The 14,167-nt window shown below is 44.6% G+C and overlaps 1 protein-coding gene across 11 annotated transcripts in view; it reads right to left on the reverse strand.

Moving 5' to 3' along the window:
* Window positions 1–2,243: 2,243 nt before the first annotated feature.
* Ldb3 (LIM domain binding 3) overlaps window positions 2,244–14,167 on the reverse strand; it is a 64,178-nt gene continuing 52,254 nt past the window's right edge. For 9 of the 11 annotated variants that reach the window (XM_017600209.3, XM_039094753.2, XM_006252637.5 and 6 more), the window contains 2 exons: window positions 13,104–13,219; window positions 2,895–4,920 (listed from right to left, as the gene is read on the reverse strand). In XM_017600209.3, coding sequence (XP_017455698.1) covers window positions 4,831–4,920; window positions 13,104–13,219 — 206 coding nt within the window. In that variant the 3' untranslated portion in view covers window positions 2,895–4,830. Of the gene's footprint in view, window positions 4,921–13,103; window positions 13,220–14,167 lie in introns of all 11 variants that reach the window. The other 2 variants (NM_001277166.1, NM_001277165.1) reach the window with 1 other exon arrangement.

The following is a 14,167-nucleotide window of genomic DNA, read 5'->3' on the forward strand; positions in this document are numbered from 1 at the left end:
TAGCTCCAGGCAACTTAGTACAAACCTTCAATCCCAGGAGACAGGCACACAGTCCTCTAAATTCAAGGTCAGTCTACAGAGCAAGATGCCGCACAGCCAAGCTTGGCAGTGAAGGAGTTAGAAATATAATAGAACGAGGGGGCCATGTTCCAACTCTTGCAAGCAGCAGAACTCAGCAGCTTCAGCCATGTGGCTCTGGCTTCATATTCAAGAGGAGAAGGAGAACACTGAGACAATTGATGTTGGTCAGCTGGAGCTAAGGAAGAGATCAGCATCACTGAGGTGAAATCTTCTGAGGAGTGTTTTTTGAGAGCTGTGTTCCAGAGATGCCAAGGTTGTACCTCATGCTGTGGCTGGACTTGGTCGTGTGTAAGAGTCACCAGGTGGTGAAAGACCCCAGCTTAGCAGCAGTAACGCCATTTTGCAAGGCTGTACTTAAGATGACTGGTTCAGGGAAAGGTTAGAACACTGAGTACACAGTGGCTGCCAAGCAGGATGTGTTTGGTTGAAGGCCTGGCAACAGGACGACTTTGGTTGAGCACCTGACAATGAAAAAAAGCCCCGGGAGAGGTCCCACACCCTGGTGGGGGGCCGAGTCAGTCGTTATGTTCCAAGAAGGTAGCTAAGAAACTTGCCCCCGGGCTAAACCCTTGCCATATTAGAATCCACCAATTATATCCCTGTAACCATGCATCTGCTTCTGTATGCTTGCTTCTGCTCCCCAAAATCCTATAAAAAGCCCATCCTTGGTTCCGTGGGGCACGCCAGTCCCCCGAGAGACTGAAGCGCCTGCAGGTGCCTGTGCCTGTGTATCCCGACAATAAACCAAATCCTCTTGCTGATTGCATCCTGTGGTGTCTCGGTCTGGTCTTTGGAGTTGGAGGGTCTCCATCCCGAGGGAAAGTTCTCCCTGAGAGCTTTTCAGTGGTACTGGTTGTGAAGGCATGAAGGGGTCATGAAGAGCAGCTGAGGCTGGGCACTGTGAGAGGCCATGGAAGGCCATTGGTGAAGGTGCAGCCTCAGTTGCAATTGATGGCCCAGGATTGAAGGGGTCATGCAAAGGAGTGAGGCTTGGCAGCATGAAGAGAGCCTATGAAAGGCTATTGGTTGCAACGGAGGACCCCAGTGTACTGGAGAGGCCAGTACCATGGGTTGATCACCAAGAACAGCTGAGGCAGTGAAGTGGATCGACCTGAGTGTCACAGAGGGCAGAGCTGGAGAAGTGAAGCCAGCCCTTTGGAGGATCCTGTGTGGACCCAAGACATTAAAACAAGCTGCCTTGGAGACCTAAAGATGTTAAAGATGCCAGAGCCACGGGCTATCTGCTGAGGAAAGCTGCGAAAAGGGAGTGGGACCAGCTCAGGAGAAAGAAGTTTGTTGCAGCCAACAAAGATGAAAAGGAGTTGAGGATCTGAAGACCACTTTGACCTCAGACATGGAGATGACAGAGTGTGAAGTTTGCCCAGCGGGTTGCTTGTCTTAATTCGGAGATTACAGTTAAGTGATTGGATGGATCTCAGAAGAGACTTTGATCTTTAAACTTTTAACATTGTTGATACCGCTATAGACTATGGGGACTTTGGAAGTTGGACTAATGTACTTTTTTATTATACTATGTTTAGGTATGGCCTCCATAGGCTCATGTGTTTGAACAAGCTTATGGAGGCCAGGGAGTGGAATGTGATGGTTTGCATATGTTTGGCCCAGGGAGTGGCACTATTAGAAGATCTGGCCTTGTTAGAGGAAGTGTGTCACTGTGGGGTGGGCTTGGAGACCCTCCTCTTAGCTGCCTGAGGATGTGCAGTCTGTTCCTGGCTTCCTTCTGGTGAAGATGTAGAACTCAGCTCCTCCTGCACCATGCCTGCCTGGATGCTGTAATGCTGCCGTGCTCCCGCTTGATGATAATGGACTGAACCTCTGAACCTGTAAGCCAGTCCCTATTAAATGTTGTCCTTTATAAAACTTGCATTGGTCATGGCGTCTGTTCACAGCAATAAGACCCTAAGAAATGGACCCCTAAATGTCAACTATTTTTTATGACATATGAAACAACTTTACACAGAATAAAAATCAGCCTTTGTACATCTTTTTTTTCTGAATTTTATTTTGCTAAAAAGAATCCACACGGACCCAAAAGAAAAGAAAAATAAAGAAAAAGAAAACCATGCAAAATAGTTTTCTGCACACCTCTAACATATTGTATTCCAACTAAAGAAAACTTACCAAAAAGAAAGAGAAAAGACCCCAACCCCAGAATACTTGGGTTGAAAAGGTCACATTACAAAGGCTACATTGCTAACACAAACGCTGCCAATACAAGCCATTCTACTCAGAAGGTGAGTGCTTTTCAGTATGTTGGAGTAATGCCAAGAATAAGAAGACAAGACAAACTGTATTCCTCCTGTGCACTAGTACAAGCTGTTTGCTGCCACAGGAAAGATGTGATGTTAACCGATCACCATACAGCCTTAATCTTAACACTGTGCACGCTCAACCTGTGGACCACTCTTGAGACTAGCTTCTTTCTGCTACCTTTATATTGGTTTTTGGCAGTGCTGGGAGACCAAAGCTAAAGAACTCTAAATTCTAGGGAAACTCCGTACCCCTGGATTATACCCAGCCTCTAAAAATCGTTTTGTACTTAAAAAATAAGAGTCATTTAAAAACATTTGTGAACTATTAAATATTTTTAAAACTAATATAGAATAATGCTGATGCTTTCCTTTGGGATATTTTGATTTTCTTCTTAAGGATCCTACAGAAAACGATAACGATTACACAGGAGCAGTGCCTGTGATCATGTAGAAAACCTTTAAAAATATGTTTTGGAAATGTAATGGTAGAGACTTTTATTTCCCTTCCTTACGATCAATTCCTAATCATTTAATAGATAATTGTTTTTTTTTTTAATCAACTGCTTAGAAGCCCTCTGTTTCGTCAGCAAGCTCCTTGTCCCTGAATATTTGAACTTTCCAAAAATAACAGACTACGCAAGGTACTGTTCTGCATGTCTGGACAAATCTCCAGGCTGTCCCAGCAGAATTTACTCAGTCTGGAGCTTTGCATAAAGTAAAGAAGAGCTGTTTGGTGGGAGCACAGTTCTGACCTTCCCTGGTGCTGCCTGGGTGGGATTGGTGATTCCAAACTGTGGACTTCCTGCTACACAATGTTTGACTAACTCAGAGTCTTCCAGGGAGGGGAGACCCTCAAGCAGGGTGACGGTCTCTTGGAAGCCTTAGTTCTCAAAAGAAGAGTTTGAATACATTCCTATAAAGCATTTCAAACGTGCAAAGCGAAAAATCCAAAGCAGGACCAAGGAGAGATGGGCAGTGAGTTGGTAGTGCCTACATATTGTGCTCCAGTGAGACACACAGACACACACACACACACACACCCTGCTTCGATGCCATTTTCAATGAACGTCCATCCTAACAGCACTTCCTAGAAATGAAAGCAAATGTGCCATCTCAGAACCCAGAAAGGAAGCCACTTTCTTTACTTCTAAATAGCTTTACCAAGCTTACCTAACTCCATGTCTATGTAAAAGAGTCACCTGTGTTGTAAAAAAAGTCTGAAGGCCAGGTCTATTTCAAAAAATATTCTAAATCCATTCAAATATTTTCAAAATATTGGCCCAAATGGCAAAGGCACCTTTTTCTCCTTGCAGCAGTCAGCATGACTATATACTTGGTATGCTGCACTTAAATTACAGGTAAGGAGGACGGTGCAGCCCTGGAGGTGGGAGGGTCTTCCTGCCTTCTTCCTGAGGATAGCTCGGAAGTCCTCTCCCCATGAGCAGGTGAGCCTGTTCTACCATCCTGTGTTTGACACTGTCTCTCTCTCTTTCCCACTGAGCCTGTTTGAGGGTGGGGCTGAGGAAAATGTACCTGAGCCGTTGTGGGTAGGGGGGTGAAATACATGCACAGAACGCTCATGCGCAGAAAGGACCCTCTTCAAGCCAAACAAAGGCTACACCCAACCCTGCCTTTTTCAAACCTCTTCTGATACATTGTAAAGCAAAACTGGAGAAACCCAAGTTTCACTTTGCCTTAACAATTCAAAAGGAGCAAAGCCTTCCAGGGACGTTAGATGTTTCAGAGGATGGAAAGAGGGGGAGAGGCAGAGAAATCTCATCTTTCCTCAGCTGCTGGGGGCATGAGCCTAAGACCTCTCTGGAGGTCTCGCTTGTTTTCACTTGCCCTGTGGTGGCCCGCCATTGCTTCAGGCGTCTGAGCTCCCCTTACGAGTTTCAAGTTCATTCAACATCTGAAGTCTGGTGCACAGAGGTAACTCTGTGATGCTAATGGAACAACTCTTCCTTTTTTGGTGAGGAAAGTCCAATGGGTCTTAGCTAAGGAGCTCTTAGTGCCGGCTCTAAAAATATCCGCACAGCAAATACTGTTTGGCATATCACTGTGCTTGCCAAGGGTCTCTCTGGAACTCCGCCGCATGCTTTAGAGACTCCATAACTGCCCAGAGCTCCATCCCCACACTGGCAACTCACATGGCCAGGGAGACTATGATTTTTGAACTTTTTTTTTCTTTTTCACTGTTGGATTCTTGGAGCCATTTCCCAAAACAAATCTGAAGTCCAATTCCAGCCGTGGATTAATTACTAGCTGGGTTTAGAATCTTCTTTTGGCTTCTAGTCTGAACTAAAATAATACACATTCTGTGTGTACAAGAAAAGAATAAAGTTAGACTTCAAAAGGGCTCGATCATTTCCTCTCGTCCCTCTTTCCCCCCAGAAGAATCATCAGCTTCTTTGACTCCTTCCTTATCAGTAGCAGGAGCAGCCTGGGCTTGGCCCACACCAGCCACTCTAGGCTCCTACACGTTGATGGCATGCGCGTGCTTCTTGCACAGCGGTTTGTCTTTCTTGGAGTAGAATGGCTGCCCCTCCAGATTCACGTGGCAGACCTGGAAGGGAAAACAGAGTCACCCTTTTAGAAAAATGGACTGTTGCATCTAACCAGAAGCAGCCTGCCTTTTATCCCCTCTGCTACAAAGTCTAAAGACTGAACCAAATATGTAGGTTGAACCACATAATGTGAAGAGGTCCAGGGGCTGAAGTTGTAGCCAGTTGCATGGCCATAATGCACAGACTACTGGCTTTGATTCCTAGAGCCACACAAACCAGGCATGCCTCTAATCCTGATGCTGGCGAGGCCGTAGGAGAAGGGTCAAAAGTTCAAGGGCATCCAAGCTACTGAGACTCTGTCTATAGACATATAAGTAAAATATAGAATAAAGTAAGACTCTCAAAAATCGTGGGCTAAAACTTAAATCTAGTGGAACAGAGAATACACATAATAAAAATGTCTAATTCATGCTATGCTGTGATATATGCCTTCATTGAATGTATGTCATTGACATGGATACACGCAAGGAAAGGACCCATAGGAACAGCAAAGATGTTCCCTGGTCAGGCTCAGAGAAATGGCAATGCACCCCTTGGTCTGTGTGCTGATTATGGTTATTTGAATGAAAATGGCCTTAATAGGCCTGTAAGGAGTGGCACCATTAGGAGGTGTGGCCTTGTTGGAGGAAGTGTGTCACTGAGGCTGGGCTTTGAGGTTTCAGATGCTCAAGCCAGGCCCAGTGTCACTCTCTCTTCCTGCTGCCTGATGATCCAGATGTAGAGCTCTCTCCAGCACCATGTCTGCCTGCGTGCCACCATGCTTCCTGCATGACGATAATGGACTAGACCTCTGAACCTGTGAGCCAGCCCCTATTAAATGTGTTCCTTTATAAGAGTTGTTATGGTCATGGTGTCTATTCACAGCAATAGAACCCCTAGCTAAGACACTGATCATGTGTATGGAAATGTGGACCACGGCTTCCTTCTAGATATGTACAGCCTGAGACTGTTCCCCTATAGACATTAGCTAAACTTGCCTCCTTGTTTAGCTGTATACAACCTCTTCAATTCAGATGTATAAAATAAACTCTGTTTCCAAACTGCTACTGATACCTCGCCATCAGAGAATGTGACCCACCCAATCCCAGCTTTCCTGTACATGTATTTGTTGTTTCTTTATTGTTGTCCTAGTTAGGTCAATCCCTAAGTCATTCAAGGTTGCAGCACTGTCCAAAATGTATATGGAACCAGTACTAGTTAACAAGTCAATGAACAAAGGACAGATTAACACTTAAGGAAATACTATTAGCAAACTAAGAAAGCATCAAAGTACAAGCTCATTAAATAATTAAGAGGAAGGAAAAAAGATCTTTCAGAAATATCATTGCTATTAATATAATGAAATAAATAAGACGAAACCCTCAATATCTTGTCACCCTTAACATTTCATGAAGGTAGCCAAAAAAAGTAAAGGAAAAAATTACCCAATCAAAAAAAAAATTCAAAAGTTTCCAAAGGGGGGCTGGAGAGATAGCTCAGGGGTCCAAGAGCACTGTCTGTTCTTCCAGAGGTCCTGAGTTCAAATCCCAGCAACCACATAGTGGCTCACAACCATCCGTAATGGGATCTGATGCCCTCTTCTGGTGTGTCTGAAGGCAGCTACAGTGTACTTATAGATAATAAATAATAAATCTTATTTTGGGGGTTGGGGATTTAGCTCAGTGGTAGAGCACTTGCCTAGCAAGCACAAGGCCCTGGGTTCGGTCCCCAGCTCCGAAAAAAAGAAAAAAAAAAGTTTCCAAAGGGAATGAGGCCTATTTATGTACTACTAGGGACATATTAATATAATTTCCTTCAGAAAGAAGATAATCATATACATTTTTGTGATACAAATTTCAATGAGATGCTATTATGGGGAAAAAGATCAGTAAAACATGGAAAAGTGCATTCAGGAAAAAACACTACACACACACACACACACACACACACACACACACACACACACACACACACATATATTCCATGATAAAGTTATAGAGGATTCTTTGAGGCTGAAGCTGAAGACGTTCTGGAAAGAAGGGACCTAATTAATCCTTGCTAAGGTCACTGTGGCTCATTTAATTCTCACAAAAACTTCATGGGGGTAGATCTGCCTTTTCTCCATTTCACAATTCAAAAACTGGGACTTAGTGAGCCCAAATATTTTTACCTTACTCACAGACCTAGTAAGTTGTAGAGCTGGGAATTATGTCTAGGGCTGTAAGGACCCAGTGCCATGCTTCTTGTTACCGAACACCTCAGCAAAGTAGGCTGTACTTACTTGAAATGGTTCTGTGCTCTTGGCTTTGCACAGAGGCAACCCTCTGAAAAGTCTGAGGTGTTGGGTTTCCACTGTGTGAACTAGACCCTACATGGGCAAAATCCTAACATATAGGAGTTGGCTTGGAAGTCACTCTGGCTGGGATGGGCCCCATTCTATTGAGCCATCCCTATTGGGGAGCAGAATTGGGGGCTACATCTTATCAATGACCTCAAAATAAGCCTGTTGTCAATGTGACAGAATCTAGAATCACCCGTGATGGGCTGTGTTGATTACATTTATTGGTGTAGGAAGACCCATCTTAACTGTGGGTGAAACCATTCCCTAGGCACGGATGGTATCATCACTCTCTTCTGACTCTAACCAGCAGCTCCTACTGCCTTGACTTCCCTCCATGATGAATTGTACCATGACTGAAAATAAACCTTTTCTCTATTAAGATGCTTTATCAGAGTATTTTATCACAGCAACAGAAAAGTAACTAAGATGAATCCTCAAAATTTTCTGGGTAGAAAAAATTTTGCTCTGAGTTAAGCTTGAGGTTCATTCAAACAAAGGTGGGAAAGGGGCTTCATAATGGCCCAGTTGGGGAAGTTATACTTGGATTACATGGGTTGTCTAGTGGTCCATGGAAAATAATACACTGAAAAATTACCTGGAAACATCCCAGGTAGATACAGCAATGCTGACTGAACCATGTGTTATGATTTGGAGGTAGTTCATCTCCTGAAGGCCCATGTGCTGGAAGCTCACCTAATCTTAGCTTTCTAGCCTTTCTTTGTTTCTCTCTTTCTTTGTTTCTTTCTTTTTTTATTTTTTTTTCATTTCTTTTTTTCGGAGCTGGGGACCAAACCCATTCTTTCTTTTTTTTATTTTATTTTTTTTTCTTTTCTATTTTTCGGAGCTGGGGACTGAACCCAGGGCCTTGCGCTTGCTAGGCAAGCGCTCTACCACTGAGCTAAATCCCCAACCCGCAGTCAGTGCTCTTAATCTCTGAACCATCTTTCCAGTCCTCCCCCCCCACCCCCAGCTGGGGACCGAACCCAGGGCCTTGCGCTTCCTAGGCAAGCGCTTTACCACTGAGCTAAATCCCCAACCCCTCTTTCTTTCTTTCTTTCATTGTGAGCCTAGCCTTTAAGGGCTGAGCCATCTCTCCAGCCCTCTTTCTTTTTTTAAAGATTTATTTATTTATTATATATAAGTACACTGTAGCTATCTTCAGAAACACCAGAAGAGGGCATCCGATCTTATTACAGATGGTTGTGAGCCACCATGTGGTTGCTGGGATTTGAACTCAGGACCTCTGGGAGAGCAGTCAGTGCTCTCAACCACTGAGCCATCTCACCAGTCCGCCCTCTTTCTTTCTTTGTTTCTTTCTTTAAAGCTTTGGATTTGAGAGATTGCTGGCCTGTTGCATTCCCAAACTGCTCTTAACTGTTAGCTCATTTTTCTGTCAACATTCTAGATTCCATAACAGTGGATGGAAACTTGCTTTGGGATACTCTTACCCCCCAAATTCCAGGAATATTTGGCAAGCTGAATTCCTCTAAGGAATGTCTATGAGGGCCAGTGAGATGCTCAGTTGTGCAAGCCTGGTCACCTGAGTCCAATCCCAGCGACCCATGTAAAGGTAGAAGGCGACAGCTGAGTCCAGAAAGTTTTCCTCTGACCTCCACACTCACGCCACACCCTAGATGTCCTATACTCACTGACACATATCATTTATATACATACACTTAACACAATACCAACAAAGTTTAATTTTTAAAAATATACCTTAACAACAATAAAGTTTTAAAAAAGAAAAAAAAATGTGGGAGGAAGATGGCTCATCAATTAAGAGCGCTCTGTCTTGCAGAGAACCAAAGTTTGGTTCCTAGCATCCACTTCAGGCAGCTCATAGCCACCTATAACTCCAGCTCCAGGAGCTCTGACACCTTCTTTTGCCTCTCCAGACACACGCATGCACGCACACACGCGCACAGACACACACACACACACACACACAGCACTCCACAATAATTTTAAATGGTAAAAATTATACATTTAATGTGGGGGTGGGAGGCTCGGTGGTGCACACCTATATTTCCAGCTCCTTCTTGTGAGGTAGGGGCTGGAGGATGATAGGTAGGTAGTTTTTCACTTTATTTCAGTTTATTGGCTTCTGTTACAAGTGTTACCCCGTGTGATCCTTGAGTTCAAGAGACCAGCCTGAGCCACATGAGATTTTATCTCAAAAAAAAACAACGTTAAGAATGTGCTATATTCTATGATTTAACTGAAGAAGAAACAATACAACCATAAAAGAACAAGTTCGAATCTTATTGTTTGGTTGGGCTGGCCATTTGGCTGTTTGATTTCTTGTTGTTGTTTTGATATTATTATTATTATTATTATTATTATGTGTTCAGGTTAAAAACATCATATGAAAACATATATGCATTAAAAAGTGATTTGGAAGCTGGGCATTGTGGCACGGACTTATAATTCCATCACTTGGGAGGCTGAGGCAGGAGGATTACTTCTACTTCAGGGAAAGCTATGTAGTGAGACCTTTTTGCAGACAAAACGAAAGTGATTTAGAGCCAGGCTTGGTGGTACATGCTAGCATTCCCAGAACTCAGGAGGCTAGCCTGGGCTAACAAACAAGGAAGGGATTTTGGAAATGTAAAATGATATGAAGAAGAACCTTGAGAACGAGCAGGAGGAAGAAGAAGATGGGGAGGAAGAGGAGGAGGAAGAGGAGGGGGAGGAGGAAGAAGAGGGGGAGAAGGGAATAGAGGAGGAAGGTAGGGGGAAGGAAGAGGAGGAAAATGTGACTTAAGGATTTAGTAAATGGCAGATCACTTGTCTAACACATACAGAGGTCTGGGTCAATCCTTAGTCTAAGAAAGGGAGGGAGGGAGAGAGGGAGAGAAGACAGAGGCAGGCCCAAAGTTTTCCACCTAAAGATTTCTTCCCAAACTCTAGAACCACGTTCTACTTCAGTGTCTACATAGAGCAGTGGGAACCTCATGGGGCTGGCTCAAGATCCAACAGTCTCCATGACACTTTCCGAGGGACAAGATCTGCCCAGCTTCTCTTGGCAAATCAGCTAGTCATGGCTACGGGTCTCTTGCCTGTCTTAATTCTCCGGAACTTTGTTCTCCCCCAAACTTTACTTCCTCCTGCTTCTATTCTAGAACTTCTGTGAATCCCACATAGCAGACTCAAGGGAGCTGTCCCTCAATGACCTCTGCCATGATTCCCTCTCCAAGGAGCACACCCTCTGTCTCTTCAGCCTCTATGCCTCTTCCTGGACCTTCTCCAAGTCTCTTGGATCCTTCTAGACACCGGGCATCCAGACTTGTAATCAGTGTCAAGCAAGCTGAGACTTGAAATTAAGAGTCAAAGCTCTATGCTCAGCCTGGCTGAACCCCAGCTATGCAGAAGGCCATCCTAAAGGCAGCTAGTTACACAATGTCTTTTTTTTTTTTTGAGAAATCCTGATATATTTAAAGATGTTTTAAAACCAACTAAAGAATTTGTTCAAAGAATGTTAAGAGTGGTAAATATTTGAATCACGATCCCAACACTTGGAAGGCAGAGGCAGGCGGATTTCTGAATTCAAGGCCATCCTGGTCTACAGAGTGAGCTCTCAGACATCCAGGGCTACACAGAAAAACCTTGTCTTGAAAAACAAAAAATTCCTATACTGAGACTAGGCACAGGGTTGGGGATTTAGCTCAGTGGTAGAGCGCTTGCCTAGCAAGCGCAAGGCCCTGGGTTCGGTCCCCAGCTCCGGAAAAAAGAAAAAAAGAAAAAAAAAAGAGACTAGGCACAGTGGTACATACTCACAGTTCAAGCTGCCTGGGAGGCGGTGGCAGCAAGGTCCTAGGAACTCAGTCATTAAGGGCCCACATAGACAGTACAGCAAACAAGCAAACATCTTAAACAAGCAGATTTATGTCCTGAAGTCTTAACCTCCAGTATCTCCAACCTACCCAGTGCATTGGGGATAGCAAGGAGTCCACACGAAAGGGAAGCCTTTGCACATGTAATTAAGATGTCAGTTAAATGGAGTCACTCAGCTGGGCACGGTGGCGCTCACCTTTAATCTCAGCACTCAGGAGGCAGAGGCAGGCAGGTCTCTGAGTTTGAGGCCACCCTGGTCTACAAACGGAGTTCCAGGATAGCCAGGGCTACACAAATAAACCCTGTTTAGAGGGGAAAAAATGAGTTTATAGAGGAGGAAGGTAACCTTTGCTCCAGTATGACTTGTAGCCTTGTAAGGAAGGACATGGCTGCAGAGGCAGATACATGCACAGAGGAGAAACCACGTGAAAATACAAATATGACTTGGGAGGTAGAGACAGGAAGATCAGAAGGTCAAGGCATAATGGCGAGTGCCTGCCAGCACGTGGGAGGCAGAGGCAGGTGGATCTCTATGAATTCGAGGTCAGTCTGGTCTACAGGATGAGTTCTAGGACAGCCAAGGCTACATAGTGAGACCCTGCGAAAACAAAACAAAAAGAAGCTCAAGGTCATCCAGACTTAGCTGGAGACCCTGACCCCCACCCCCACCCCACACACAAGAGAGTCAATGTACAGTAGAAGCAAAGACTAGAATGCTGTAATTAGCTAAGGAATGGATCGCGTGGCTGTCTATAAGCCCTTTGAGTTTTTATTTCTGTTCTGCTGAACTGTGAGAGCTGTGCTATTATTATAATACTGTGCCTATTACACTAATACCCTAGGAAACTAATATACAGTGAACATAAGGCACCCCACAAACAGTGGGAGAAAGAATTACGTGTAGAACTCAGAACATATGGCAGTAAACTTGATGAGTAGACGTATTCTCCATTCTAAGTCTCTATAAGCTTATCCAGGCTTAAACAGCACAGATTCATTCTCTCTCTCTCTCTCTCTCTCTCTCTCTCTCTCTCTCTCTCTCTCTCTCCATCCATCTATCCATCTATCTATCTATAGACAGGGTTTCCTATATTCATAGCTGGCCTTGAGTTCCCATGTAACTAAGGATAACCTTGAACTCCCAATTCTCCAGCCGCCACCTCCCAATGATCATATGTGTAAGCTACCACAGTTGATTTATATGACGGTCAAGACTGAACCAGGGCTTCATCATGCATGTCTACCAACTGCGCTTCATCCCCTAAACAGCACAGATATGTCATATATGCCCCAAGTTCACCTCGAGTAACTCTGGTTCTTAAAATACTAACAGCACATCCATTTTCCTAAATAGAGTTAAGCCAGTTAGCCTGACACTGCAGGGATGTATTAAGGATGAGCATTTCCTGTTTCCATCTCAAGTCTGAATAGTGGCAAGCAGTTTCACAGTCTCACCTCAGCACAAAGCCCTCTGGAGGGAGGGTCAGTCTCCTAGCACCATACCCTGCTGCTTCGGCTGACTGCACACAGTTAATAGTTAATCTCAGGCTTATCTGCTGGCTGCTCTACATGGGGAACAGGACCACTTAGGAAAGGAAAGTGATACTCAGTCCGGCTTTCTAAAGGGATAAGAGAAACCTTATCTCAGTCTTTCACAGATCTGGTCAATAAGCCAAGCACTGGGTTCACGGGAGAGCTTTCTCGACATTTCATAACCAAGACGGCATATAACCTTGGGAAGCCACCTGCTTCTCTAAGCCACCATTTCCTGCTCTCACCATGGCTGGCAAGACAGCATGCTGGTTCTCCAAATCCTAGGGCACTTTGCTGCTTTTGGTCTCTAGATGATCGTAACACAGCTCTCTTCACCTGTGCTGTATCGAGACATGGCATCGTGAACTTTCGGAACTGTTACGGCACCAGAGTACCACACTTGCATCCTTGTGTGTCATGGGGTAGCCAGCTAGTCTGCCCTTCGTTCCTTCCGTCCCCTGCTCAGATCGTTGCAACTCCAGGCTAGAAACATACCGCACAAATGAAGCAGGTGTCGTGCCAGGTGTGCCCCAATGCCTCGATAAACTTGTCACCAGCTTCCACAGGGAAATCACATCCATGACACTTCGTGCTGAACAGGTTGATGTAGTCTGAAATCAAAGTCAGCATGAAATAAAAGTCACCCACAAACACCAAAGACCAGGACACCCCACGTCAGTGGGCTGGGCACAGTGGCCTGGTCATCTCGCAAACAAAACACCCACTAACATGACTGACTGCACTTTTCGCTCTTTTGATAATTTGTACCAATGGTTGACTCAGACGTGGACTCATTTACCATCGTGTGCTAGTTTGACCTGTACATTCTTTGTGGAATTCCTTGAGGGTAATTGTTTCTTTTGGGTCTTCCTCCTCTGATAGCTCAAAAGAGGCCAATAGTTGAATGGAAACTTAAGAAAATGTTCATCGTGGGTTGGGGATTTAGCTCGGCGGTAGAGCGCTTGCCTAGCGAGCACAAGGCCCTGAGTTCGGTCCCCAGCTCCGAAAAAAAAAAAAAAGAAAAAAAAAGAAAATGTTCATCAATGCCCGATCACTCGGCTCATTTTGGAAGAATTAGGATCTTTTTTTTTTTTCCTTTTTCTTTTTTTTCGGAGCTGGGGACCGAACCCAGGGCCTTGCGCTTCCTAGGCAAGCGCTCTACCACTGAGCTAAATCCCCAACCCCAAGAATTAGGATCTTTAAGGTTTTCTTTTTTTTCCCCTTGTAGATTTTATTTTATTTTTAGGTGCGTGCACAGGTGTGCGTGCATGCGTGAGTGTGTATGTGCATGAGTCCAGGTGTCTACAGAGGTCAGGGAATGTTGTTGGATCCGCTGGAGCCGAGGTTATAGAGCTGTGAAAGCTCACTGTGTGGGTGATGGGAACAGAGCTTGGGTGCTCTGAGGAGAATGAGCTCTTTTTGTTGTTGCTTGTTTGTTTGTTTGTTTTCGAGAGTGTTTCTCTCTGTAGCCCTGGCTATCCTGGAACTTCTTCTATAGACCAGGCTGGCCTGGGACTCAGAGATCCCCCTGCCTCTGCCTCCCAGATGCTAAGATTAAA

The sequence above is a fragment of the Rattus norvegicus genome, chromosome 16, assembly GCF_036323735.1.
Source record: "Rattus norvegicus strain BN/NHsdMcwi chromosome 16, GRCr8, whole genome shotgun sequence".
Lineage (NCBI taxonomy): Eukaryota > Metazoa > Chordata > Mammalia > Rodentia > Muridae > Rattus > Rattus norvegicus.